This window comes from Quercus suber, unplaced genomic scaffold, assembly GCF_002906115.3.
Source record: "Quercus suber isolate HL8 unplaced genomic scaffold, Cork oak 2.0 scaffold_981, whole genome shotgun sequence".
Lineage (NCBI taxonomy): Eukaryota > Viridiplantae > Streptophyta > Magnoliopsida > Fagales > Fagaceae > Quercus > Quercus suber.
Window position 1 is genome coordinate 112,083 of NW_027070396.1, and position 26,348 is coordinate 138,430.

The 26,348-nt window shown below is 35.2% G+C and overlaps 3 protein-coding genes across 5 annotated transcripts; all 3 read left to right on the forward strand.

The window, feature by feature from the left end:
• The first annotated feature begins 257 nt into the window (after nucleotides 1-257).
• Nucleotides 258-5,681, forward strand: LOC112009994 (MAR-binding filament-like protein 1-1). Of its 2 annotated transcripts, none has more exons than XM_024042352.2 (4): nucleotides 258-684; nucleotides 3,149-3,192; nucleotides 3,304-3,444; nucleotides 3,780-5,681. In XM_024042352.2, the coding sequence occupies exons 1-4, from the start codon at nucleotides 405-407 to the stop codon at nucleotides 5,487-5,489; spliced, it is 2,175 nt and encodes a 724-aa protein (XP_023898120.1). In that variant the 5' UTR covers nucleotides 258-404; the 3' UTR covers nucleotides 5,490-5,681. The 2 variants fall into 2 exon arrangements, with proteins under 2 accessions (XP_023898120.1, XP_023898121.1); XM_024042353.2 differs by having other exon boundaries at nucleotides 3,152-3,192.
• A 1,728-nt stretch (nucleotides 5,682-7,409) lies between these two features.
• LOC112012035 (uncharacterized) lies at nucleotides 7,410-8,123 on the forward strand. The gene has a single exon (XM_024044393.1). It carries the CDS (start codon nucleotides 7,410-7,412, stop codon nucleotides 8,121-8,123), a length of 714 nt encoding a protein of 237 aa, XP_023900161.1.
• Nucleotides 8,124-15,812: 7,689 nt separating this feature from the next.
• LOC112012049 (uncharacterized) lies at nucleotides 15,813-26,062 on the forward strand. 2 transcript variants are annotated; one of them, XM_065768650.1, is made up of 5 exons: nucleotides 15,814-16,586; nucleotides 16,668-16,683; nucleotides 16,796-17,053; nucleotides 18,954-19,180; nucleotides 25,634-26,062. In XM_065768650.1, exons 1-5 carry the CDS (start codon nucleotides 16,454-16,456, stop codon nucleotides 25,777-25,779), a joined length of 780 nt encoding a protein of 259 aa, XP_065624722.1. In that variant the 5' UTR covers nucleotides 15,814-16,453; the 3' UTR covers nucleotides 25,780-26,062. The 2 variants fall into 2 exon arrangements, with proteins under 2 accessions (XP_065624721.1, XP_065624722.1); XM_065768649.1 differs by having other exon boundaries at nucleotides 15,813-16,683.
• Nucleotides 26,063-26,348: the final 286 nt, after the last annotated feature.

The window sequence follows — 26,348 nt, forward strand, 5'->3', positions numbered from 1 at the left end:
AGCATAATTTCAATATTTTTTTTTTGGCTAAAAATTAGATAAGATGTCTCCAAATGGACAAAAATTGTCTACATTTATTTGTGCCAATTATGTCATTTTAATTTTCAAAATCAAGGTCATTCATGTCAATTTGCTCCCCGAACTTTTCAAAATCAAGACAAAATATATGTCAAAGTTGAAGATGAAATTGACCAAATTATGAACCGGTCTTGCTGGTAATTACAACAAAAAACTTGGGAGATTTTTTAAGTTCTTCACGACTGGTGATAGTAACACAAACCCGTACTGAAAGATAGAAAGAAAGAAAGGAAGAACAATCTCCTCTTCACATTTACAGTGTCACAACCTCTCTCTCTCTCTCTTTCTCTCTCTCTCTCTCTCTCTCTCTCTTTCTCTCTCAAGCAATGGGCTTTTTTGTGGGAAGCTCTTGCTTTTTACACTCTCCCCTCTGTCAATCTCGCTTTCTTGCTTCTTCTTCTTCTTCTTCTTCTCAACCCATGTTCTTGTATTCTTGCACGAGAAATGCAGAGACAAAGAGGAAGAACATTGCTCCTATGGCTTCTATGCACCATGAGGACCCAAACCACAGCGTTCACTTAAAGAGGAGGGCGATTTTGTTTGTGGGTATTACGGTTCTTCCCTTATTGCAACTCAAGGCTAGAGCTCTTGAAGGTTTAGCAACAGGTAAGACTAAAATATCAAAACTCTTTGGCTTTCAAAGATTTACATATACTGCCGCTTCGTTCTTTTTTTATGGCTCTATGTAATAAGTTCTATTTTTGTAACAAGTTGATGACTTTGGTGATATGGGTCTTCAAGATTTTTGCTTTTCTAATGTGTTCTTTATAAGAAAAGTTGATTGGAACTTAATCTTCTTCTTCTTATTATTTCTTTTTAATAGGGTCAGTTACAATTATTGTTTCTTTTTAGTTTATACACTTTCTTTAAGCAACTCTATATTATTGGTGTTGTAAATTTTGAGTTTTGTCTGTTTCTTGTATTGGTTTAGATTCTTTTTCAAGAAAATATTTTCTGGGGTGGCTAAATTTTTTGTTAATTGCCACCTCTTTGTGCACCTGAATTATTATTTTTAATTAATATTCAGCTATTCCATTTATGTGTGATAATAATGGCTTGTTACCTGTGACACCTGTTTGTTGAATTGATTTTTTGCTGAGTTAGCTTTAGGTGTTACTTACATGAATAATGGTAGGGGAACCAAAACAAAATAAAAATTTAAAGATAATCAATAGTAATGTTATCTTGATTTGAGTCATTAAGTGTGGTGTAAAATAGATTAGTATAGCAATCTAAGTAAGGTTTCTCTAATAGGTGGAGGATGACAAGAAATTAGTGGCAAAGGTTAAGTTTGGTTTTAATAGTTTAGCATGAGTACCTGTTAAAAAAGTCAGTTTGAAACAGAAGTATGGATATGAATCCAAATTGGTACTTAAACATATCTATCACTTTCAAAACCATAAGTATACAGTCTAATAATTATGATTATTAATAAAGGATCTTACCTATCAAAAAAATTATTAATAAAGGAACTTGTCTTATTATACTATTTGCTTTAGGTAAATTCAACAACAGTCTATTTGGATGGTAAAATTTGATGGTTCTTAGTAGTGTAGACCAGTAGTTTGTGCCTAGATTTGGAATTATAAAGAGAGAAGTAAGCTCAAAGCTAATTATGCCATGGCTATTGCCAGATGTGTTTTTACTGTACCATTATAAATACCCTTCTTTTGTCATTGAATTAAAGAAGGGTAAGTATATACTATTATCAATGTTTCACCTTCATGATTGAAATGATGGGATTAATATGACACACCCCCTTTTTTCTTTTAAAGAATGATTTCATGAAAGGTGTAACTTTAATTTCAGAGATCAAGTTCTAATGTCAACCTTGCATTTCAGCATATGTTTATTATAGCCCATTATGCGTGCACTCTTATATTTCTTGGTGGTTGTGACTTGATATAAAATTTTCAAGAATTCCACAAATGACTCAAGGTATCTCATATGATATAGTTTTAGGAAAGGCTTTTCCCAATTCCTAAATACAAATACACAAAATAATGTAATGGGAATAGATGAATTTTAAATTAGTTATTAACTAAGAGAGAGATGCTGAGGTTTAAAATGTAGATTGGATGGAGAAGTTAGTGTTGTTTGGGAACAATATTGTGGCATGAATCCTTTCATATTTCATTGCTTCTCCCTAATATTCATGGTATGAAAGTTGCATTAGTAATTCCTGGCATAAAGTTGATTGCCCCTCTCTCTTCATTCGTAATGAAGTGACCAAATGTTTTGCTGGCGTCAACCTTCCAAAACCCTCCTCCTTTTTTGAGGATTGGGATCGGCTGTGAATTTCACTGCCCCTCATTCTATGTATCGAAAATTTCTTCTTAAGCCCTGGAATTATAATCACATTCTTCTTCTGGTCTTTTCAACTTGTATGATTGTTACATTTATATGACTAGACTTATGATTTGAGGGGATTCTGAAGTACTTTCCAACCATCATACTAGCCTGAGATGGATCATCTAGGATGTAACCATGTCCAGGAACAAATGGCAAGATCTAAGCTTAGATGTAGCAGTGCACATTAGTGACTTGGCATATGATGATGTTTTTCTAACAAGAAACTCCAATTTTGATAATTTTGATAAGAGTGTTAGTAAACGCTTTTTTTTTTTTTATAGATTAAAGAAAGTGAATGTCACAAACATATTTCCTGGACAAATATGTCTATAAAAGAAGGTGAAAATAAGGGACTTATGCTTATTTGTTTTTTTGGTCATATAGTTTGTTCAAACTTAATAAGGCTTGGAGGATATTTATTCACTTAAGGATCTAAAGTATATGGATACTGCAACTTGCCAGCTTATATTGACAATTTGATATATACACTAATGGTGAATTGATACAATGTTTATTAGGAGCTTTCTGATTTTCATGGACTCCTTCAGTTTCAATATGTTGTATAATCTCTCTTGAAAAGATTCTGATTATGTGCTTAATCTTTAGGTGCCTTCTCTGTCATGGTCTATTCTTTTGTTATCATAACAATTATTATTGTGTGTACCCGATTGCAATCTCCTCAGTATGATTGTTTATAAATTTTTTCATTTTCTTTCAGAAGAAAGTGAGCTAATGAAACCAGAGGAGAACCAAAATGCAGAGGTCTGGATCTCTGCTAGATTCACAAATGAGTCCAGATTAGTATATTCTGTTCTTTTATGTTTTTGTCCTTGAAACTTGATGTGTTCTCAAGTAAGTAGCTTTTATGGACAGCAAGCACTTCAAAGAGATGCTCCACCAAATCCCTTCCTGTTTCTGCTGAATGGACTTGCAGTATTTGGTTCTGGTGTTTTTGGTGCACTTTACGCTTTGGCTCAGAGAGACAAGACAGCTACTAATGCAATAATAGAATCTGTAAGCCTATTTACTTATGAAAAAAAACAAGCATCTTTAAGCTGCCAATGCCTTTTACAGTCAAGGTTTCTCATAAGCTAATATGACTTGGCACCTTTGAGCATTCAAGAGATACCCTTCTAAAGGGCCTTTTTTTTGTTTTTGTTTTTGTTTTTTTGTTTTTTCCCCTTGCAAAAGGAGCATGAGGTAGTTTTGAAGAAAAAATTCGCAAGAAAATTTTTACTTGTTTTGAGCTGAAAAAATATTAAACAACTCTGACTTTATTGCCAGAGCTTTTTATTACTTTGGCTAGTTGTTGGATTTTAACCCATGCATGCATTGGTTGAGTTTCACAGATGAAGTCCCAACTGAAAGAAAAGGAAGCTGCTATTGCTTCATTAGAGAGAAACTTTGAATCAAAGTTACTGAAGGAACAGGAAGAACGAACCAAGCAACTCAGAAAGGCTAAGGAGGAGCAGCAGACGTTATTGAGCCAACTAAATGCAGCAAACAGGACGATCACAGGTTTGGGACAGGAGCTGAAAAGTGAGAAAAGATTGATTGAGGAGCTTAAAGATCAAATTGACAGTCTTGAGATCAACCTTTCAAAGGCTGGGGATGATAAAAAGGAACTTGAAGACAATTTGAAGGAAAAGCTCGATTCAATTCAGGTCTTACAGGAAAGGATCAATTTGCTCAGCCTAGAGCTCAAGGATAAAGAAGGTAATATTCAAAATCTTAGATCTTCTCTTTCTGAAAAGGAATTAGAGTTGAACAACTTGAATTTTACCTACAAGCAAACTAAGGACGAACTTGCTAAAGCTCATTCAGAAATACAAGGAATGGAAGGTGAATACCTAAAAATTCAAAAGGAACTAGAATCAAAAAATTCTATGGTGGATGAATTGAATACAATAGTAAGTTCTTTGACTTTTGAGAGAGATGATTATAAGAGGAAATTGGATGTAATTAAGGAGGAATACAATGATCTAAAGTCATCTTCTGAGAAGAAGGCAGCTTCGGATGCTAAGCTTTTGGGAGAAAAAGAAGAGGAACTTAAGCGGCTAAAGCAGAAGCTTGAGCTTGCTCTAAATGAAGTGAGTGAAAACCAAGCAATAATTGCTGATTTGACCCAAGAAAGAGACAGTTTGAGGGGAACGCTGGACACAGAATTGAACAATGTAAAGCATCTGAAACTTGAACTCCAGAACTCACAAGAAGCCCTTGGAAAATGTAGAAATGAAGTTTCTGATCTCACAAGTCAACTAAAACAGTCTATAAATCTGTGCTCAGAGCTTGAGAGTGAGATCTCTAGGGTCCAGGCAGAGTTTAGTGAAGTGAGGGAAGCACTGCAGAGGAGTCTTGATGAGGCAAAACTAAGCAGTGAAGTTCTGGCTGGTGAGATTACAGCAGTGAAGGAAGTTCTGAAGAAAACAAACGAGGAGCTACAATTTGTGTCCCATGAACTGACAACTACAGTGGAAGATCGTGATAGACTACAACAGGAATTGGTTGGTGTCTATAAAAAAGCAGAAAATGTAGCCAATGATTTAAAAGAAGAAAAAAATGTAGTTTCTTCTTTAAGCAAAGAACTACAGACTTTGGAGAAGCAAATCTTGAAAGACAAAGAGGCTCGAAGATCTCTTGAAACAGACCTGGAAGAGGCTACCAAATCACTTGATGAGATGAACCGAAATGTTTTTGTACTTTCTAGAGATCTAGAGAAGGCTAATTCTCAAATTTCTGACCTTGAAGATGAAAAGGAGGTGCTTTACAAGTCTCTTACAGAGCAAAAGAATGTATCTAGAGAGGCCCAGGATAACATGGAAGATGCTCATAACCTTGTCATGAGACTAGGGAAGGAAAGGGAGAGTTTGGAGAAGCGAGCAAAGAAGCTTGAGGGTGAATTGGCGTCTGCCAAGGGTGAAATATTGCGGGCAAGGAGTCATATAAATTCATCAAAAGCTCATGTAAATAATCAGCAACCACAGCAAGAAGAAGCTGAAGGCAATGTCGCAGTTACTGCAAAGAAAAATGTTAGGAGGAGAAAGGCTAGTTCCCAATGAGTTAATGAACTATCATGATTTCTGTAACCTTCCCCCATGTTCAAATGTTCTTGTATCCTCAGAAATGAGTTTTTTTGGGCTCTCTTGTTCTCTGACATTTTTTTTGGTGCGAAACAATTATATATATAACAATGAGGGGTGAAAACTGATTAAAGCATGTATGTTAGGATTCTCACTGATGAGTTTTGTTTCCGTTGTATGTTTTTAAATGTATAGTATCAATTCCTGTAATTTTTTTGACTGGACGAAGTATTCTACTAATTTTTCATTTGTTTTTATATAATATGTTCATTTTTGTTAGCTGCTAGCATTCTTCTGACAAATTGTTAGTCTTCTAAACGAGTCTAGCTTTTGTTTGTCTGCTTGGTTTTTTTTTTTTTTTTTTTAAAAATAAATGTTTTTATTTAAATTATTAATCTATATAAAGTAAGGTTGGAACATATATACTTGGTATGTGGGCGTTTAACAAATTTGCACTGTGCACTAGGGTATAGAATAATCTGCAATTGGTTTGAGAAACCCCATGTGCAAACGTTTTTAGATGATATCAAAATGTCTAAAGAACTAACTAAACTGTCACTGAAGTATGAAACAAAATGAGTTCAATGTTCTGTAGTACTCGGGTTACTCTTGACATTTAATAGTGTTCTCTCCTTAACTATTTGACTGAGCTATTTTACTAGTTCCTGAAGTACTTGGTCACATGCATGACTCTCAGATAACATTGTTATTTCTAGACCCCAAAGTTTTGTGAGCATTGTTTATAATGAAACTTTTAACTCCAAAGATAATAAAAATGACCATTTGACTGGTAATATCTTCATTCCAACCAAAGTTTCCAAAAACTGTTTTGCACCCTTTACAATGAAACTCCTAGTCAATTCATAGAACCATATCATTAAGTTCACATCCTCCAACTAATCAAAAGTTAAAAAGAAATATGAGGAAATGTCTAATAAAAAGAAATATGAGGAAATGACTAGTAAAGTTAAAATTTTATGGCTACCTAATAAGAAGTACGAATACACTATTTAGGATATCATACCTGTGTCATACCAGTGTTTTACAAATTTTTTTATGTTATAATTTTTAAAAAATTGCTTGTGTCATCTTGTCATACCGGTGTCTATGTCTATGCTTCCTAAGCTACTTGCCTAAAATAAGAAAAGGGTGTGGCTAGCCAGGAAAATGTGTTTTTAGAAAGTCTATAAGGCAGCTTAATCAAACATTAGATTACAATTGTCAAATTGTGTAAATATGTTGATTTCAGTTCAATCAAAGGGAATGGATCCTTCACATCAAAAAATAAAAAATAAAAGGGAATGGATCCTTGGTGTCTACACCAAATATTTTTTGACCTAATTGATTTCATTGGACCTAATTGATTGTAACAAATAGTGATTGATCTAAGACTTTTTTAGGATTTATTTATTTAGTGTAATTGGTTACGAGTTATTTATATTCTTTACTTGTTTGTCAATATAATTTAGGAGCACTATTTTAAAGGCCCAAAATTAACTGTTGTAAATAGATTGATCATTGATTAATAAAATATGGTTGAGTTGGGAGAAATTGTGTGCGCCTAAATCTTGTGGAGGGATGAGGTTTAAATTGTTGAAACCTTTTAATTTGGCTTTATTAGCTAAACAACGTTGGAAGTTGCAGTTGGCTCAAAATTCTTTGGTGTACAAAGTGTTTAAGGCGAGATATTTTAAAGATGGTGATTTCATTCATGCTTCTTTGGGGAATAATTCATCATATATTTGGAGAAGAATTTTATCAGCACAAGGGATTGTTAGGAAAGGGGTAAGATGGCGTGTGGGGACTGGAAGGTGTATTAGGATATGGGAGGATTAGTGGCTCCCAAACTCTTCCTCATATAGGGTGATTTCTCCTAGGAGTCTAAATCCTCACATTTCTATGGTTGATGACCTTATTGATCTAGAAAATAAGAGTTGGAATTTGAATTTGATTAACAGTTCTTTCCTTCCTCTTGAAGCTGAGATTATTGGGGGAATTCCATTGACTGACCGGCTTCCTGAAGATAAACAGATTTGGGGTGCAACATCTAATGGATTGTTCACAATAAGAAGTGCATATCAGATTGCTATGGATCTTAATGGAAAAGAACCTGCTGGTTCCACCTCTAATGGGAGTGGTATGCGATTATTTTGGAGGAAATTGTGGAATATCAATGTCCCTCATAAGATAAGGCACTTTGCTTGGAGAGTTGCAAAGGATATTTTCCCAACAAAAGCAAACATAGTTCACCGACATGTTCTTCTAGATGATACCTGTGAAGAATGTGGTTTAATGTCTGAATCTATGGTTCATTTTTTCTGGGAATGTCCTAAGTCTCATCACACTTGGATGTTATCAAAGCTGTTTCAAACTTCTGGCCCTTTGCACTTTCGAAACTTTATGGATTTTCTTTGGTATTTATTAATGGAAGTTAACTGGTCTGAAGAGGATTTGGCATTGGTTGATGCTATTGTTTGGGCTATGTGGACTAATAGAAATGAGATGCGACATGGGGGATTAAGGAAGAGTGGAGATCAGTTGTTATTCTGGTGTAAACAATACTTAGATGACTACTGGGCTGTGCTGGAAGCTTCGGTAAAGATGCAGCAGTAGTTGGAGTCGAAATGGTTACCTCCGGATGAACCTTCTTATAAGATTAATGTGGATGGGGCTGTTTTTGCTTGTAAAAAATAAGCTGGTGTGGGAGTGGTAATAAGAGATCATGAGGGTAATTTTATTGCTGGGATTTGTAAGAAGTTTTAAGTTCCGTTTGGGGTTGTTGAGATTGAAGCAAAGGCTCTTGAAACTGGAATGTTTTTTGCAGTTGATATGGGTATTCAGGACTTTATCTTGGAAGGAGACTCTCTTAATTTGGTTTGGGCTCTGCATGATAACTCTCCTGCTCCTGCCTCTGTTACTAATCTGATTTATGAAGTTCAAGTTATGTCCAATGAGTTCCGAATAGTTAGATTTTCTTATGTTTGTAGGAAGGGCAATATCCTTGCTCATTTTTTAGCTAGACATATTATAAGCATTGATGATTTTTCAGTTTGAATTGAAGAGAGTTATTGTTTTCTAAAACAAGCTATTTTTCATGATGTATTCTTTATTAATATTTCCTAATAAAGTTTTTGTGTGTTTTATTCAAAAAAAGAAAAGAAAAAAGAGGTGGTTGGGAATCTCATTCCAATACTTGCTTCTAACTCCAAACTACTTTTTTTTTTATTTATTATTTTTATTTTATTATTTTTATTTTTTAATAAATGTTTTTATTTAAATTATTAATCTATATAACATAAGGTTGGAACATATATACTTGGTATGTGGGTGTTTAACAAATTTGTACTGTGCACTAGGGTATAGAATAATCTGCAATTGGTTTGAGAAACCCCATGTGCAAACGTTTTCTTAGATGATATCAAAATGTCTAAAGAACTAACTAAACTGTCACTGAAGTATGAAACAAAATGACTTCATTGTTCTGTAGTACTCGGGTTACTCTGACATTTAATAGTGTTCTCTCCTTAACTAGTTGACTGAGCTATTTTACTCGTTCCTGAAGTACTTTGTCACATGCATGACTCTCAGATAACATAGTTATTTCTAGACCCCAAAGTTTTGTGAGCATTGTTTATAATGAAACTTTTAACTCCAAAGATAATAAAAATTACCATTTGACTGGTAATATCTTCATTCCAACCAAAGTTTCCAAAAACTGTTTTGCACCCTTTACAATGAAACTCCTAGTCAATTCATAGAACCATATCATTAAGTTCACATCCTCCAACTAATCAAAAGTTAAAAAGAAATATGAGGAAATGTCTAATAAAAAGAAATATGAGGAAATGTCTAGTAAACTTAAAATTTTATGGCTACCTACTAGAAAGCAGGGACACCTTATTTAGGGTATCGTACCTGTGTCATACTAGTGTTTTACAGATTGTTTCATGTTATAATTTTTTAAAAATTGCTTGTGTCATCTTGTCATATCGGTGTCCATGTCCATGCTTCCTAGGCAGTGCTAAAATAAGAAAAGGGTGTGGCTAGCCAGGAAAATGTGTTTTTAGAAAGTCTATGAGGCAGCTTAATCAAACATTAGATTACAATTGTCAAATTGTGTCTATATGTTGATTTCAGTTCAATCAAAGGGAATGGACACTTCACATCAAAAAATAAATAAATAAAAGGGAATGGATCCTTGGTGTCTACACCAAATATTTTTTGACCTAATTGATTTCATTGGACCTAATCGATTGTAACTAATAGTGATTGATTTGAGACTTTTTTAGGATTTATTTATTTAGTGTAATTGGTTACAAGTTATTTATATTCTTTACTTGTTCGTTTATATAATTTAGGAGCACTATTTTAAGGGCCCAAAATTAACTATTGTAAATAGATGGATCATTGATTAATAAAATGTGGTTGAGTTGGGAGAAACTGTGTGCGCCTAAATCTTGTGGAGGGATGAGGTTTAAATTGTTGAAACCTTTTAATTTGGCTTTATTAGCTAAACAAGGTCGGAGGTTGCAGTTGGCTCAAAATTCTTTGGTGTACAAAGTGTTTAAGGCGAGATATTTTAAAGACGGTGATTTCATTCATGCTTCTTTGAGGAATAATTCATCATATATTTGGAGAAGCATTTTATCAGCTCAAGGGATTGTTAGGAAAGGGGTAAGATGGCGTGTGGGGAATGGAAGGTGTATTAGGATATGGGAGGATTAGCGGTTCCCAAACTCTTCCTCATATAGGGTGATTTCTCCTAGGAGTCTAAATCCTCACATTTCTATGGTTGATGACCTTATTGATCTAGAAAATAAGAGTTGGAATTTGAATTTGATTAACAGTTCTTTCCTTCCTCTTGAAGCTGAGATTATTGGGGGAATTCCATTGAGTAACCGGCTTCCTGAAGATAAACAGATTTGGGGTGCAACATCCAATGGATTGTTCACAATAAGAAGTGCATATCAGATTGCTATGGATCTTAATAGAAAAGAACCTGCTGGTTCCACCTCTAATGGGAGTGGTATGCGATTATTTTGGAGGAAATTGTGGAATATCAATGTCCCTCATAAGATAAGACACTTTGCTTGGAGAGTTGCAAAGGATATTCTCCCAACAAAAGCAAAATTAGTTCACCGACATGTTCTTCTAGATGATACCTGTGAAGAATGTGGTTTAATGTCTGAATCTATGGTTCATTTTTTCTGGAAATGTCCTAAGTCTCATCACACTTGGATGTTATCAAAGCTGTTTCAAACTTCTGGCCCTTTGCACTTTTGAAACTTTAAGGATTTTCTTTGGTATTTATTAATGGAAGCTAACTGGTCTGAAGGGGATTTAGCATTGGCTGTTGCTATTGTTTGGGCTATGTGGACTAACAGAAATGAGGTGCGACATGGGGGATTAAGGAAAAGTGGAGATCAGTTGTTATTCTGGTGTAAACAATACTTAGATGACTACTGGGCTGTGCTGGAAGCTTCGGCAAAGATGCAGCAGCAGTTGGAGTCGAAATGGTTACCTCCGGATGAGTTAATGTGGATGGGGCTGTTTTTGCTAGTAAAAAATGAGCTGGCGTGGGAGTGGTAATAAGAGATCATGAGGGTAATTTAATTGCTGGGATTTGCAAAAAGTTTTAAGTTCCATTTGGGGCTGTTGAGATTGAAGCAAAGGCTCTTGAAACTGGAATGTTTTTTGCAGTTGATATGGGTATTCAGGACTTTATCTTGGAAGGAGACTCTTTTAATTTGGTTCGGGCTCTGCATGATAACTCTCCTGCTCCTGCCTCTGTTACTAATCTGATTTATGAAGTTCAAGTTATGTCCTACAAGTTCCGAGGAGTTAGATTTTCTCATGTTTGTAGGAAGGGCAATGTCTCTGCTCATTTTTTAGCTAAACATGTTATAAGCATTGATGATGTTATAAGCATTGATGATTTTTCAATTTGGATTGAAGAGAGTCATTGTTTTTTAAAACAAGCTATTCTTCATGATGTATCTGTTACTAATATTTCATAATAAAGTTTTTGTGTGTTTTATCAAAAAAAAAAAAAAAAATGTGGTTGGGAATCTCATTCCAATACTTTGCTTCTAACTCCAAACTACTTTCTTATGGCTTGATGCTATGCTAATTCCTAGGCTTTTATCATTACATTGCTTGGTGTGATTGTCTTATTCTTTATATTTTATATTTTATTTTTTTTTATCGTTCCACACACATCCTCCATTTGAAATTGTTTTGTACCGAATCAGTCCTTCACTCAAGTCATATCAAAATAATGTGATAAGCAAGAGGTAAATTGAATTCTTGAGTTGGATTTTTTTTTTTTTTGGGGTTTAAAATTGTAGAAAAGATAATAGTGAGTTAAAGCAATTGAAAGATTCGTTGGTGAAAAAGTGTACTCTAACTTTGATGAGACATGACACTAAGATAGTTCAATTGCATGGATAAAAATTTTCAAAAATGCCAACGGTAACTTGAAACTCATCACCTGAAAACAAAAAAAATTTATTCGCAGTTTCCACGACTCAAACTCAATTTTTTGAGTATTGTGAGCTATGGAAACTAAGAGCCTCTCCAATAGTGGAGTCAAATTTTTAGCTTTTTAACATAATAAAAAGTCACTTTATCTATTTTATATTTTCACATCCAAGAGCAGTAATTTTATTTTAACTTTTAATAAAATAAAATAATATAAATATTACAATAAAATAATATTTCATTCAACCACCAAAACACAACCATAACCACCATCAAAACCGTAGAAATCACTGCAAAGAGACATGGAGAGAGGAAAAGTAGTGTGAATGCAAAATGAAAGGTAGAAGTAAGAATAAAAAATAAGAAATGTAGTGTGAATGCAAAATAATTTTTTATTTTTTATTTTTTATACCTTTGAGCTAGTGCACAACTAGCTGTGGAGCCAAAAAAATATTACTTTGGCTCTATGGTCGCAGGGTACATTTTGAGTTTTAGTGGTGCTAAAATATCTATATTTTAGCACCATTATTGCTAGTGCTATAACTCAAAGATGACGATTTCGTACCGTACCGGTTGGTACCGTCAGAATATTCCGTTTCGGTGCCTGAACCGGTACAGAAACAGGGTTGAATTGTACCGCCCAAAATACTGGGGTGTACCGGCTTGTTTCGGCTATTCCGGCGAATTTTGGAGCTTTTCGGTGGTATTTTCGTTTCGGACCGGTACAGATATAACTGGGTTTTTTTGAAAAAGCTTAATACTTACAGCAACTAGTGACCATCATTGAAGCATCAGCTTGCTAGATCATCAACAACATCGTCTTCTTCTTCGTTTTAGCCATTGTAATCGCTTCCTGCTTCGTCTGCTCTCTCCTTGCTTCGTCTGCTCTGCTTGTTTAAATTCTTTCTCTACCTTTTCGAGAAGCTTTCTCTACCCGAATGTTTTAAATTTTACATTAATGTTGACTAGTAGATACTGCTGTACCTACTTTTCTACATTCAACTCAGCTTCTCTTGGTTTCTTCGCCAAAAGCATAAAAGCTTCTTATTTTATTTGCTTTTCCCAAAGCCACGTGACTCACCTTGGTTCTTATTTCTTGCTTATTTTGCTCTTTCAATTTTTTTTTTTTGGCGAAACTATAATGTTGGTCCCTCAAGTTTAATTATCATGTGTGCGCAATTGATTCCTCAAGTTTGAAGTGAGCACAATTAGTCCCTCAAGTTTTAAAACTGAGTTGAATTGATCCTTTCACTAACTCCGTTAATGGTATTGCTTACGTGGTTAACGGAATAATGAGTTGACATTTTTTTAATGACGTGGCATGTTTTTAATTAAAAAATTAAAAACTAAATTTAGACGGAAGAAACAATATTCACAGCCAGTACCAAATTAAAAAAATTATTTTCTGCCAATTGTAAAAACCCACCTGAAGAGGAGAGAGGGAAGAAACCAAGCATTGACCCACCACCGGTGGAGACCCATGCCCTAGCTACCGCCGGCAACAGCCAAAGCCCAAAACCAAAATAAATAAATAATAAAAAAAAAAAAAAAACCATCAAAATTTTCCAAAAACCCAATTCACAGTTCTCAAAATCAAAACCAAAAAGTCCATCCTAACATTACTTAGAGGTTGTTGGAGTTGCTGAATTGTAACGGACTCCTTTCGCCAAGCAACGAACCGGCTCTCTACGTTGAATCTGTCGAAATGCGAAGCGACAAGGGTCTTGGAGATTCCTCAGGCTCAGCAAAGAAAGCTAAACCCAACTGACCATGTCTTGGACAATGACGATCTTTTCTGGGGTTTACTCTAGGACATGAAATGCCACCAAACCCAATACTACAAGAGCAAGATGAGCTTAATGCCATCAAAACCCAAACGAAAATATTATTGAAATATAGCCCTTAGATTTGAGCCTGAGATATTGAATAGTACTAGTATTTGTGAATGGATGAGCCTTGTGTGTGTTACTGTAAACTCAGATAAAGATTACGAACTACGCTGTCTACGCGGTGAGAGTCAGGAGACTTAGTGACAAAAAAATAAAATTATCTAAAATTAAAATGAAAATTTTTTCATTCATTAAGAAAAAATATGCCACGTCATTAAAAAAAAAATGCCAACTCATTATTCCATTAATCACGTAAGCAACATCATTAACGGAGTTAGTAAAAGGATCAATTCAACTCAGTTTTAAAACTTGAGGGACTAATTGTGCTCGCTTCAAACTTGAGGGACCAATTGCGCTCACAAGTTAAACTTGAGAAACCAACATTATAGTTTCGCCTTTTTTTTTTAAGTCAATTGCTTAAATGGGCAAGTGTCAACTTTTAGTGGCATGGAGTTTAATTTACTTTATTTAACTAATTACATGTGTTATAAATAGAAATTTAGCTATTCTTAAAATGTATTAACAAATTCTTTAAGTCCTAAAGAACATAGAAGGTATAAGGTCCGTTTGGATACAACTGAAAACTGAAAACACTGTAGCAAAATAATTTTTAAATTGGTGAATAGTACCGTGGGACTCATTTTTAATAAAAAAGTTGCTAAAAAGTGAGATTTGTGAGGCCCATGAACAGTGCACTGTTCACTGTTGAAAAAGTCAAATAATGCAGCTACTGTTCATGAACAGTAGTCGCATTACCCCTTAAACGCGTGAAAAAAAAGAGAGTAGAAAATGCAAAACTTGCAAAACGCAAAATGCAGACTTTGTATCCAAACCCCACCAAAGGCTCTAAGAGAATTATTATTATTATTATTATTATTATTATTATAGTGGTAATCTCGAAACGGTACACCAGTATGAATTGGTACCGAAATATTCCGTTCTAATAACCAAACCGAAACGATCTCGGGTATGGTATTGACTTTCTTGTTCTAATCCAAACAAAGCAACTTTCATTGGAATCCACAAAATTTGGAAAATGAGTTATAAAAACTGAGTATTGTACTATGGAAACTATCAAAATCAAGCATAGCCTAAGGCTGTGTTTGGTTCCCGTAAAATAGCCTATTTTTCGGAAATGCTATTTTCGGAAAAGAAAAATATTTTCAAGTGTTTGGCTACATTATGAAAATTGTTGTAGAAAATATTTTCATGTGTTTGGTTCTATTCTGAAAATGCTATTTTCCTACACATTTTTCACATTTTCTCAGCATCCAAACAAATTTTATTACAAAAAATTTCAAAATCACAGCCAAAAAATTTCAAAATCATCAAATCCGGTCAGATCATTGCAGTGAGGCGACTGGGTATTCAAATCCGGTGCGACTCGCCGGTGTGACTCGCGGCGCAGTGCGAGTCGTTGGGTCTGGGTCTGGGTCTGGGTCGAAGGCGATCGACGATCGTGGCGATGGGTTTGGGTCTGGAACCGTGTTTCAGCGAGGTGAGTTCTCTGGGTTTCTCGGTGTGGTGGCTGGATCGGAGGCACGGGAATGGCTAGAACGGTGTTTCGGCGAGGTGAGTTCCTTGGCTTTCTCTAGCTCGTTTGGTTCTCGGCGAGTTTTCTTCTTTCTCTTGATGTCTTCGAAGTTTCTCTGCTCTCTCTTTTGTGTGTGACCCGAAAATGGTTTGAAGTGAAAATGAGAGGTGAAAACTATTTCCGAGTCAAAGAAGTAAATAATGGTCAAACGGGTGCCTATTTTCTGGAAAATTTTATTTTCTGTAGCTGCCAAACAGTTGGGTCAGGTGGAAAATGATTTTCTGAAATCATTTACCACCAAAACAAACGGAGCCTAAGTGTATGTTAGAGGCATGAACTTTGAAGTGCAATTGGCTCTCCAAGTTGTCTTCAGACCAGGCTTCATCGTTCGAGAAGCTAATTTGAACAGAAGAGCGGGGTTTCCTTCAGAGAAAAATAATATCTACTGCTATAGTGCTACTTGAAATTCAAAAATACTACTTTGTATTAGTAGGCGAAAAAAAGGAAAAGAAAACAACTCTCTCTCTCACTCCAAAAAGCTCTATTCTCTTTCTCTGTTCTCTCTCTCTCTCTCTCAACGCATCTTAAACGATCAGCTTTTTACTTCTTCTTCTTCTTTTTTAGTCTTAAGGAATTGGATGGATTGTAATTCAAATCTGATTTTCATTACAATCTATAACAAAAACTAGGATTTGCTTCAGTAACTGACATTTTATACTTGCTCTGGGAAAGAGTTTTCAGTTTTATATAGGCTAGTTTGAGAACCGAATCCATAAGACACATGGGTTTGAGCGTAGGAGGAAGATTGAGAACCTTATTGGAATTAGATTGATTTGGGTGTTGAATTTTGTTATTGAAGAACTGGGTTTTCTTGGGAAAGTAGTTTGGAGTTCAGAATTGTGGGTTTCAAGTGTACGGCTTTGATTATTTTGAGTTTTTGAGAATTGGGTTTCAAGGAATTGGGTTAAAAGAAGCAAAATTTTGTGACTTTGGAGATTTGGAGGGTGGTTTTGGGTGTCTGAGCAGAGGTTGTTGTAGTCATGTTCTATGGTACAGCGGCATGGGACCCTTGGCATATTGTTGCCCAAATTCTTTGCTTTCGATGCTTATACTATCTCTCCCTAGGACTAGGAGTATTCTTGACATTTCTTGTCGGGACTCGAGTGTCTCGGATGAGCCCTGTGTATTTCTTTGATTGTGCTGCTGTCACTACCTCTACCGTGACCGGTTGGTGTGTCATTGCTTCGTTTTTGCTGAGCTCTCTTGCAGGGTGAGAATTCCATTCCACTTTTTGTATTTGTAATTTAATTTCTTAGATTGTTTGGTTTTAATGTATGTGGCTTAAATGTCAATCTAAGTTCTTATTTGGTCCGTCTGGTTAGGCGTTTTGGGAGCCTAATAAAGGTTGCTGTAGTCATGTTCTATCGTACAGTGGCATGGGGCCCTTGGCTTATTGTTGCCCAAATTCTTTGCCTTCAATGCTTTTACTATCTCTCTCTAGGAGTATTCTTGACATTTCTAGTCGGGACTCGAGTGTCTCGGATGAGCCTTGTGTATTTCTTTGATTATGCTGCTGTCACTACCTCTACCGTGACCGGTCGGTGTGTCATTGCTTCGTTTTTGCTGAGCTCTCTTGCAGGGTGAGAATTCCATTCCACTTTTTATATTTGTAATTTGATTTCTTAGATTGTTTGGTTTTAATGTATGTTGCTTAAATGTGAATCTAAGTTCTTATTGGGTCTGTCTGGTTAGGCGTTTTGGGACCCTAAAATAGCGTTTTTAAAATCCAAAACTCCATTTTACAACAGCAACTCCTTGTAACTTTTTTACAAACGCTCATTTTATACTCAAAACACAGTTTTGTAACAGCTTATACAAATGCATCCTTTGTATTCAACACTACATTTCTGAATTATGAGAAGTTATAAATATTTGTTGAGTTCTATGATCTATCTCCTGCCTTTTACTGTCCAACTCAAGTTTTTGTGAGTTTTGTGATGAAGTATATGATTCCACTTTGGTTATTCCTCTCAACCAATCACCAAGTTGCCCTTCTTGTATTTTCCGTAAGTCTTTTTTATTGTTTCTGATTTGTCTTGTAACCTCCCAGTTAAACATCCACACATAGGTGAAATTATTTTAGAAACATGTCTTTCAATTACTTTAACAAAGAATATGACTTCTGATAGAATAGAATGGAAGAAAGAATACATGTGGCCAACCCTAATTAATCTATTGAGGATGTATTGCCGACCCCAAAAATTTGGGATTAAGGCTTGCTGTTGTTGTCTTTCAATTACTTTAGTGTGCAAAAGGTTGGTTATAGGGTTGTTTCTTGTTGTCATTTAAAGTATATTGTTAAGCATTCATCTATTGCATGTAAACTAATGACAAATATATAATTTTATACATTGCACTTTTGGAGTCTTTGGGCAATATCCTCTTAATTTTCCCCTCTCCTTTTAGATGATTATACATATGATATGCCAAGTATGGTGACTATGGGTTTTCATGGTCAACTGTTTTTATCATTCCTCCTTTTCATTTCTCATTTTTACAATTAGTTTTTCTTGCCCTCAAACATTTGATTTTGGCCTTTAACGTTTGAGCTTCATTCTTTTGAGTTCAACTGTTTAACTATTGATTACATACTTTTTAAATTGGTCCATTAACGTTCCTTTTGTGTATTATTAACGCAAGATGGCAATGTGATCAATTGTAATCTTGTTGCCAATTTGGGCTTGTCTTGTTTAATATTGGACATCCTCAAACTTGAAGCTAATTGAAGGATCTCCTTAATGTAGTCACTCTAAGATTTGAACATGGGTAATTTTTCTTCCTCCATATATGTGTAGTTCAAGACATCCTAATGATTTTCCATTTTGGTTGATGTGACTTGTGCTACCCTTATCAGAAAAGATGGTGGCTACTTCTGTTCTTGGCCAAAAGATGTTGGTCATTTTAATTCTATTTGAACAAAGAGTCCTTTTTTCCCTCTTTCTTTCTTATCAGTGCTAGAAGCTGTACTGGTTTTCACTTTGATCTCATAATGTCTCCAAAATTTGGTGGGCATACACTATCATTGCTGGTTTCTAGTTGCATGTTGTTGTTAATAAAAATGGGTTATTCATGAGGATAAATGAAGACTATACTTATATTGCCAACATAGAGAATTTATGGTCTAGCCGTCTAGGTCACTCTCTATCTGTTGACTGTTGTTGCATGCTTTTACAGGTGGTATTCATGTGATTGTTAGACTTGTTTTTCTGCTTTGTAAAGATGCCCCATACCTTTAAACTCTATTTATGCTCGTGTTTCCAACATGTCTTTTATGCAGTTTATCATTTAGAGATCATTTTAACTTGAATTAGATAAAGGAACCATATTAAATTGTAACCTTTCATATGAATGGTAAGTCTAGAGGCTATTCCTAATAATGGCTTCTAGATATGTATAACCTTTTTTTTTTTTTTTAGGGTGGGGGAGTGTCAATCAAAGTGGCTTCTCTTGTTAATGAGCAAATGTTTCTTGTTTATGCAGAGCTGGCATTATGCTTCATTTGATTGAGAGGGCCAAAAAGTGCTTAGACTTTTCAGCCACAGTGTACATCATCCATCTCTTTATATGCATCATATATGGAGGTTGGCCTTCTTCAATAACATGGTGGGTTCTGAATGGCACTGGAGTTGCAGTGATGGCTTTGCTAGGTGAATATCTGTGCATTAAACGTGAACTGCGAGAGATTCCCATTACACGATTCCGTTCAAGTAAGAAATTTTCTTCCGCATGTTCTTATCAAGATAAATTTTCTTCATGCCTATATGTCATATTGCTGAAAGAGTTTTATGTTAATCTGTACCTGTTTCATAGTTCACTATCAAACGGTAGTTATCCCCCCAAAAGAAAAAGTTCCCTTTCAAACAGTGCCGCCTGTCTAATTTTTAGTGAGGATGAATCTCTGGTCTGGTATTCAACTTCATATTTTGCTATGTTATGCGTCGTGCTGTTTTATGACTCTGTTGGGGATTGCACGTTACAGTGTGGATTATGATAGCATTTATGCTTAAATGTTTGCATTTGCACTTTGAATGGTTTTTTTTTTTGGTTGGAAAATGATGAAAAAGCAATGCTTTATATTGATTTTACTTATCATGATATAATCCAAGACATTCAGAGTGTTCTTATAAGAGCAAGGTGAAGGGTAAAGTGTTTTTTTCAAGACCCACTAGGTGTGTGTGTAATTACCAATCAAATGGAAAAAAAATCCATAATCCAGGAGCACCGGCACTAATGCTTGTTAGACGGAATGAAACATTAAACTTCCACATCTCCCCTTGTTCTCTTGATGCTCTACCCCTTGGGTCAACCTTCTCTTTTATGGAGATTTTCAATTGTTGACCCCTTGTGGGTTGATCATAGCTTGTACTCATGATCTCAAGCAGCCATCAATTTTTTTTTTGTTGAGGTGCATTGTTATATTTCTTTCCGGCACTTGTTGAATGTGTAATGGTTCACTTGCTTTATATTTTCATTATTGATTTTGATATGGTATAATATGGTTTGATAGTGTGATATACTTTTAAATCCCTTCATGTGCATTGAAGAAGTTGCTGGTTGATATTTGTTTATTTATCTACTTAGTGTGCGTTTGGGATGAGTTGAATTTTTCAGCTTATCTCCACTTTCAACTTATTTTTGCTACTATTCATGGATTCCACTACATTTTTTGATACTATTCATGGGTCCTACTATACTATTCAGCTTATTTTTTTAACATTTTTTCTACACTTTCAGCAAAAAAATTTCAGTTTCAGCTAAATAAGCTGTTCCAAACGGACACTTATTGATATGAATTGTGAAGTTTTGGCCTTTTCTATCTGATTGAATCCATGAGTGAGTTGTATGCAAGTTAATCTTTGGTTATTTACCTCCCATTAGATGTTAGTCCAACCCTGTGTTATGCGTACGACTTCTATCTACCCATTGTACCTTGGAAGCCTCTAAAAATATCTATTTTGTTATTCTCAAATACACTCTTTTTTATTTATTGGAAACTCATATATATTACTTAAACAGGTTAATCAACCATTTTGGGAGTAAGACCCTATAATTAACTTAAGATAGACTTTTTTTTTTTTTTTGATGACATAGGAGAATTTCACTCAGATTAGTTGCACGTCGCAGAGCATACTGTACAACAATTCTCACTATTAATCAAACTCCTACGGGCAACTGACCTCACCCGCCAAAACTAGTTACCGAGGGTAATCCAGGGGTTTTTCACCCCTAATGGGCTAAGCAGTTTATCCTTATGCTCAGGAGGCAACTTAACAGACTTTTATTTAACCAAATTAGTTGTAAGTAGCAGTTTTCAATTAGTTCTCATGAATGAATAAGATTCCTGGAAAATTAAGTTGTTTTATGGTTTTTAATGGGGATGCTGATGGTTCACTTTTGAAAGGGAAAAAAAAATTGATTCACTCATGTGGTTTATTTACCTAATGATTCTAGATGGTCCCTTACACACTTAAATAAGCAGGTTCATTATTTCAAATCCACTTTCTTTGAAATAAACCAGGTTTGTTGCTTTATAAATGGATTTCATTTTTATTTTGAAAAACTTAAACTCCTTGGGAAGTCGATTCTGTTTGAAAAACTTAACACCTTAGATAAGCTTGATTTGGATTGACATATTTGGGTCCTGTAATGTGATTCTTTGTTTTCTGTTGCTCTTTAGTCTTTAGTGTCAAATCATGAAACCTTTTTTTTTTGGTTTTTGTTTTTCCTCTGAATGGATGATTGTTGGATAGGTTGTTGAGGCATCATTAGTTTTCATTATCATGTTTTTGCAAATTGCAATATAAGCTGTATTTTGACTGCATTATCAGTTTGGTTGGTTTACATTTTATCCAATAATTTTTCTTGGGGTTGCAAAACTCATGGCTTGAAATAGAATTCTTCACTGGATTAAGTTTCAGTTTTCTACAAGAGTTGGATGCGTGTCCTTTTTTCCCCTTGCTGTAGGATCAGCAGAATTGATTTGAGACTATGAAATTGGTTAAGTTTTTGATATTTGTGCCTAAATGTTTTTATAGGGGTAGTTCGCTAGATTACTGGATCTTTGTTTATTTTTGTCAAACGACCATTGGATCTTTATTTCGTATAAGATGCATGTTTCTCACCTACTTCGCAAATTACACCTAAAGCTGGACCAAGTATTGGTTTTGAACACATCTTAGAAAACATTGGGCTTGGTTTAGGAGGCTAGTAAACTGTCCTTGGTGTCTTACCTTGAGTGAGTAGCTTGTTTCTTGGTTCGCACACATGCACACACGCACATCAGTGCTCTCTCTCTCTCTCTCTCTCACACACACACACACACACACACACACACACACACACTGTAATACTCCGCATATCTTTATTTGAGGTTATTATTAGGGGTGTCAATTCGGATTATCGTGTCGAGGTAGGAGTATTCGACTAAATTGCTCAACCCTAACCCGACCCATTTAATAATCGTGTCATGATCCTTCAACCCTAACCCGACCTATTTATCATAGTTCTCAGAACCGGACCGGACCGGGAGGTCGGACCGTGAAAACCGTGAACCGTGATGAAAACCGATTTTTTAAGCATAAAGAACCGGGCATATATGGCAATTCCGTGAACCCCTAAAACCGGGGTTGGACCGTACGAACCGGTCAAGAACCGTGCGGTCCAACCCCTTAGCAAATTTTTTTTTTTTTTTTATATAAAAACAACTTAACACAATTTTATTTTACTTAATTAAATTATCCATCTCTTACAAGGAATAAACAAAATTATAATTAAAATCCTTCAAGGATATTCAACTTTACTTCAAAAATTAATCATAAATTTTAATATTTTCATGGTTATTATTTTATTTTATTAACTTTCTTATTTAATTATTAAATATATGCTTGAAAATCATTAAATTTCCTTCACATATATAGATATATTAGTTGTGAGAGTGCTTTTTCTTCAGCACTATGGCCCAAGGATCCTGGGCCGTGTGAGTTATTTTTGGTGGACTGGGATCGATTCTCCGCAGCTAACGGGGCTGTTTTAAGAATCGATTGGTGCACAAAACAAACTTTCTACAATAAGAAAACAGCTAAAAAAGCATATTCGTATTGGATGACAAATTAACAGTAAAGAAAATGTACAATAAATGAAATATAATGTAAAGAACACGTTGGGGATCCTTGAATTAGTGGAGTGTATTTCGTTAGTTTCCTTTAATTGTGATTACAATTGCTTACTGGGACATGATGCAAGGTTCAACTAGGCTCAAAAGTCACAGACTTTGATAGCTATTCAAGCTTCAAAGACTTGCAAAGTTTGAGCTTGTTGAATCCAAGCGTGTATTATAGTAGCAATTGCTGGGATACCGGGAACAAATTCCCCCTGTTTTCTCTTCAATTTACAGAGTCTCTTCTTTTTACAATTTTTTGTGGAACCTCAGGAAACAAAGAACACTTGTGAATGCTAAACGTAAAAAATCAGAATGAATCCATTTCTTTCTCTGAATCCCTCCTTTTATAGCACAGTTTCGGGCCCCCGGGGTACTGATGATTTCTCCCTTTTGCCCCTTAAAGTTTGTCCCATGCCTGATTGTTTCAGGATCATGTCTTTTCCTTTTTCTTCATAGTTTCTCTCTTTTTGTTGCGACCAGATGAAAGTCTCCCAGCTAGCTTCCTATTTCCAGATTTCCTTGTTGGCTGTCCTGAGGCTTTTGGCTTTTGCTTCAGCTTTTCCAGTTGTACTTTCCTTGTCTTTTTTCTCCAAATGGTTGGAACCAAGTTCCTGCGTTTTGCCTTAGGACATGATGCAAGGTTCAACTAGGCTCAAAAGTCACAGACTTTGATAGCTATTCAAGCTTCAAAGACTTGCAAAGTTTGAGCTTGTTGAATCCAAGCGTGTATTATAGTAGCAATTGCTGGGATACCGGGAACAAATTCCCCTGTTTTCTCTTCAATTTACAGAGTCTCTTCTTTTTACAATTTTTTGTGGGACCTCAGGAAACAAAGAACACTTGTGAATGCTAAACGTAAAAAATCAGAATGAATCCCTTTCTTTCTCTGAATCCCTCCTTTTATAGCACAGTTTCGGGCCCCCGGGGTACTGATGATTTCTCCCTTTTGCCCCTTAAAGTTTGTCCCATGCCTGATTGTTTCAGGATCATGTCTTTTCCTTTTTCTTCATAGTTTCTCTCTTTTTGTTGCGACCAGATGAAAGTCTCCCAGCTAGCTTCCTATTTCCAGATTTCCTTGTTGGCTGTCCTGAGGCTTTTGGCTTTTGCTTCAGCTTTTCCAGTTGTACTTTCCTTGTCTTTTTTCTCCAAATGGTTGGAACCAAGTTCCTGCGTTTTGCCTTGTACTTCCACTGTGTGTCTGGGTCATAAGGCTCGCGTGCCTTTTGTCTCATTTCTTACTTCGAATCTGTTTCATTTTTACTTCGCGCGTCCAGGGATCCTCTACCTCTGGGGAGCTTCTGGACGTCCTGACCCAATTCTGCTTCCTGGGCCTTTCTTCTTCGGCTTGCTAGCTTTACCGGTTTCTTGGGCCCTTTTTGTGGACCTCCAGATCAGATCCTCTGGGCTTCTTCCCCCTTTTCTTCTTTTTTTTCTTTTCTTCCCATCTTTTATCATTTCTTTCTTTTACTATGTGAGATGGGCCCAATGTTTTTTCCATTTCTTTGGGCCTTCTTTGTGACTAAATTATTTTGAACCTCAACATTAGTCAATTTTGCTAGTTTTATAAATTTAATATCTATATTTAGGTTTTAATTAATTATTAAATTAATTATGACGTCATCACGGTTCGACCCCAGTTCGACCTCGGTTCGACCTCAAAAACCTTGAACCTCTCCCTTTTACGGTTCAATGAACGGTCCGGGTCTGAAAACCTTGCTATTTATAAGGCGGGTTGACCTGACCCAACCCATTTGATACGCTTAATAAACGAGTCGTGTTGGGTTAACACGAATGTAACACAACCCATTTCAACCTGCATAATATTAAATATAATATCTATCTAGAAATAATTATTTTTACATCCCAAAAAGCAATGCATACACTTCAAGTTTTCAATCCACATTCAAAACAATATAATTCAACAAAAATATAACATTCATCTAGAAATAAGTTCTTTACACTCCAAAAGAAATGCATACATTTTAACCCAAATTCAAAATAACAAAGTTTCACAAAATAAAATAACATAGTTCAACAAAAATATAATATTCTTGGAACTTGCCAAATACTAAGTATCAATATTGAAAGAATTTGAGCAAACAGTAAACTAATCCTGACTATGACCACGATTATCATCCATAAATTCTTTGTTGATGTCCAAATTCATAACATCTTCCACAAACTCATCCAATTTCATTTGTATAAGTTCTATGCCACACAAAAAAAAAAAAAAAAAAAAAGTATTAGTAGTTCTAAGGTCTGTAAAGTTTTAATTTCCAATTATATCCCTTAAAAAAAAAAAAAAAAAAAAAAGTATTAGTAGTTCTAAGGTCTGTAAAGTTTTAATTTCCAATTATATCCCTTGTAAATTTTTGTAATTACTCACTTTTCTTTTTAAATTTAAAATATATGTTGGATATAAAAGGTATTTGACAAATCTAAAATAAAATAAATATTTATTTGTTATATGAGTTAAACGGGTTGTGTTAAGTGGGTCATTTCGGGTTGACACAAATAAATTGGCGTGTCAAATGTATCTATTGCGGGTTACGCGAGTTGACTTGTTTATAACCCGTTTCTTATCGTGTCGCTTTTAGGTCGACCCGTTTATGACCCAAACCCATTAAGGCCCAACCCTAATCCAAAAAAATCTGTGTCGGGTTCGTGTCGTGTTCGCGGGTTGGGTCGAATATTAACACCCCTAGTTATTATATATTTTATATGAGATGGGTTCAAGTTAGACCTAGTGTAACTCTAAACGACCTTCATTTAAACCAATGGTTCAACTTTTTTAAACCATTGGATTTAAGTAGATCTAACGGTCAAAAAACGACCCTCATTAATGCTAATATTCTAATTAATCTCATTTATTATTCCTTATTTGATACATTCTATACTTATTTCTAAACCCAAAAAAATTTATACAGCTGACTCTTTCTCTCCCCACTGCACATTTCTCTCTCTTTCTCTTTGCACGTTTTTCTCTCTATCTCCTCCACAGCTTCTCCACCTCCATGGTCAGATCGCAGGCAGCAAAAAAAGAGAGCCACAGATGGTGCGGATTCAACAGATGGTGCAATACTCGTTAATGGTAATGAGGCTGAACAAGAGTGGGGTACGAATAATAAAGGAAGCCTGTCTGCCTAAAAGCAATTGGTCATGGATGGAAATAGCGTCAACATCACAAAGGAAGAGTGGATGCGGATTCAACAGAGGGTGCAATACTTGTTAATGTTTTGTCATTGGCACTGTAGCGCATTGAATTTTGTCATTGGGCACATAGTATAAAATGTTTCTTAGCTTCAGTTATTTGCTTTTGTTACTCTCTTTTTTAGCATATTCTGAGGTCTTATACTCAATCTTTTGTGCCATTGTGAATGTAGAAAGAACTGAAGTAATGATTATTACTGAGATTTTATTTTTCTTTTCATTGTTCGAATAGAACTTAATAGTAGCTTATAAAAAAACTATGGTACGTTTGGATATAACTTATTGTTGCTGAAAACATTGTAGTAAAATAATTTTTAAATTTATAAATAGTGCCGTGGGACTTATTTTTAATATTTTTAAATACGTAAACAGTATATGCACAGTGCATGAATCGTGAATAAAGTTGGAAACGCGTGAAAAAGAAAAAAGAAAAAAAGAAGCAAAATGCAAACGTCAGAAAATGAACGCACTTCAGTGCTATCCAAACCCCACCATAATCACATCAA

What these genes read in the sequence shown, in the direction of transcription:
- LOC112012049 (XM_065768649.1), top strand. Translation starts at nt 16,454, where the DNA reads ATGTTCTATGGTACAGCGGCATGGGACCCTTGGCATATTGTTGCCCAA. An exon ending in TTGCTGAGCTCTCTTGCAGG is followed by an intron (nt 17,054 to 18,953) that starts GTGAGAATTCCA and finishes TTGTTTATGCAG; the next exon opens with AGCTGGCATTATGCTTCATT. An exon ending in CATTACACGATTCCGTTCAA is followed by an intron (nt 19,181 to 25,633) that starts GTAAGAAATTTT and finishes TCTCCTCCACAG; the next exon opens with CTTCTCCACCTCCATGGTCA.
- LOC112009994 (XM_024042352.2), top strand. Translation starts at nt 405, where the DNA reads ATGGGCTTTTTTGTGGGAAGCTCTTGCTTTTTACACTCTCCCCTCTGT. An exon ending in TCTTGAAGGTTTAGCAACAG is followed by an intron (nt 685 to 3,148) that starts GTAAGACTAAAA and finishes ATTTTCTTTCAG; the next exon opens with AAGAAAGTGAGCTAATGAAA. An exon ending in CTAATGCAATAATAGAATCT is followed by an intron (nt 3,445 to 3,779) that starts GTAAGCCTATTT and finishes TGAGTTTCACAG; the next exon opens with ATGAAGTCCCAACTGAAAGA.
- LOC112012035 (XM_024044393.1), top strand. Translation starts at nt 7,410, where the DNA reads ATGGTTGATGACCTTATTGATCTAGAAAATAAGAGTTGGAATTTGAAT.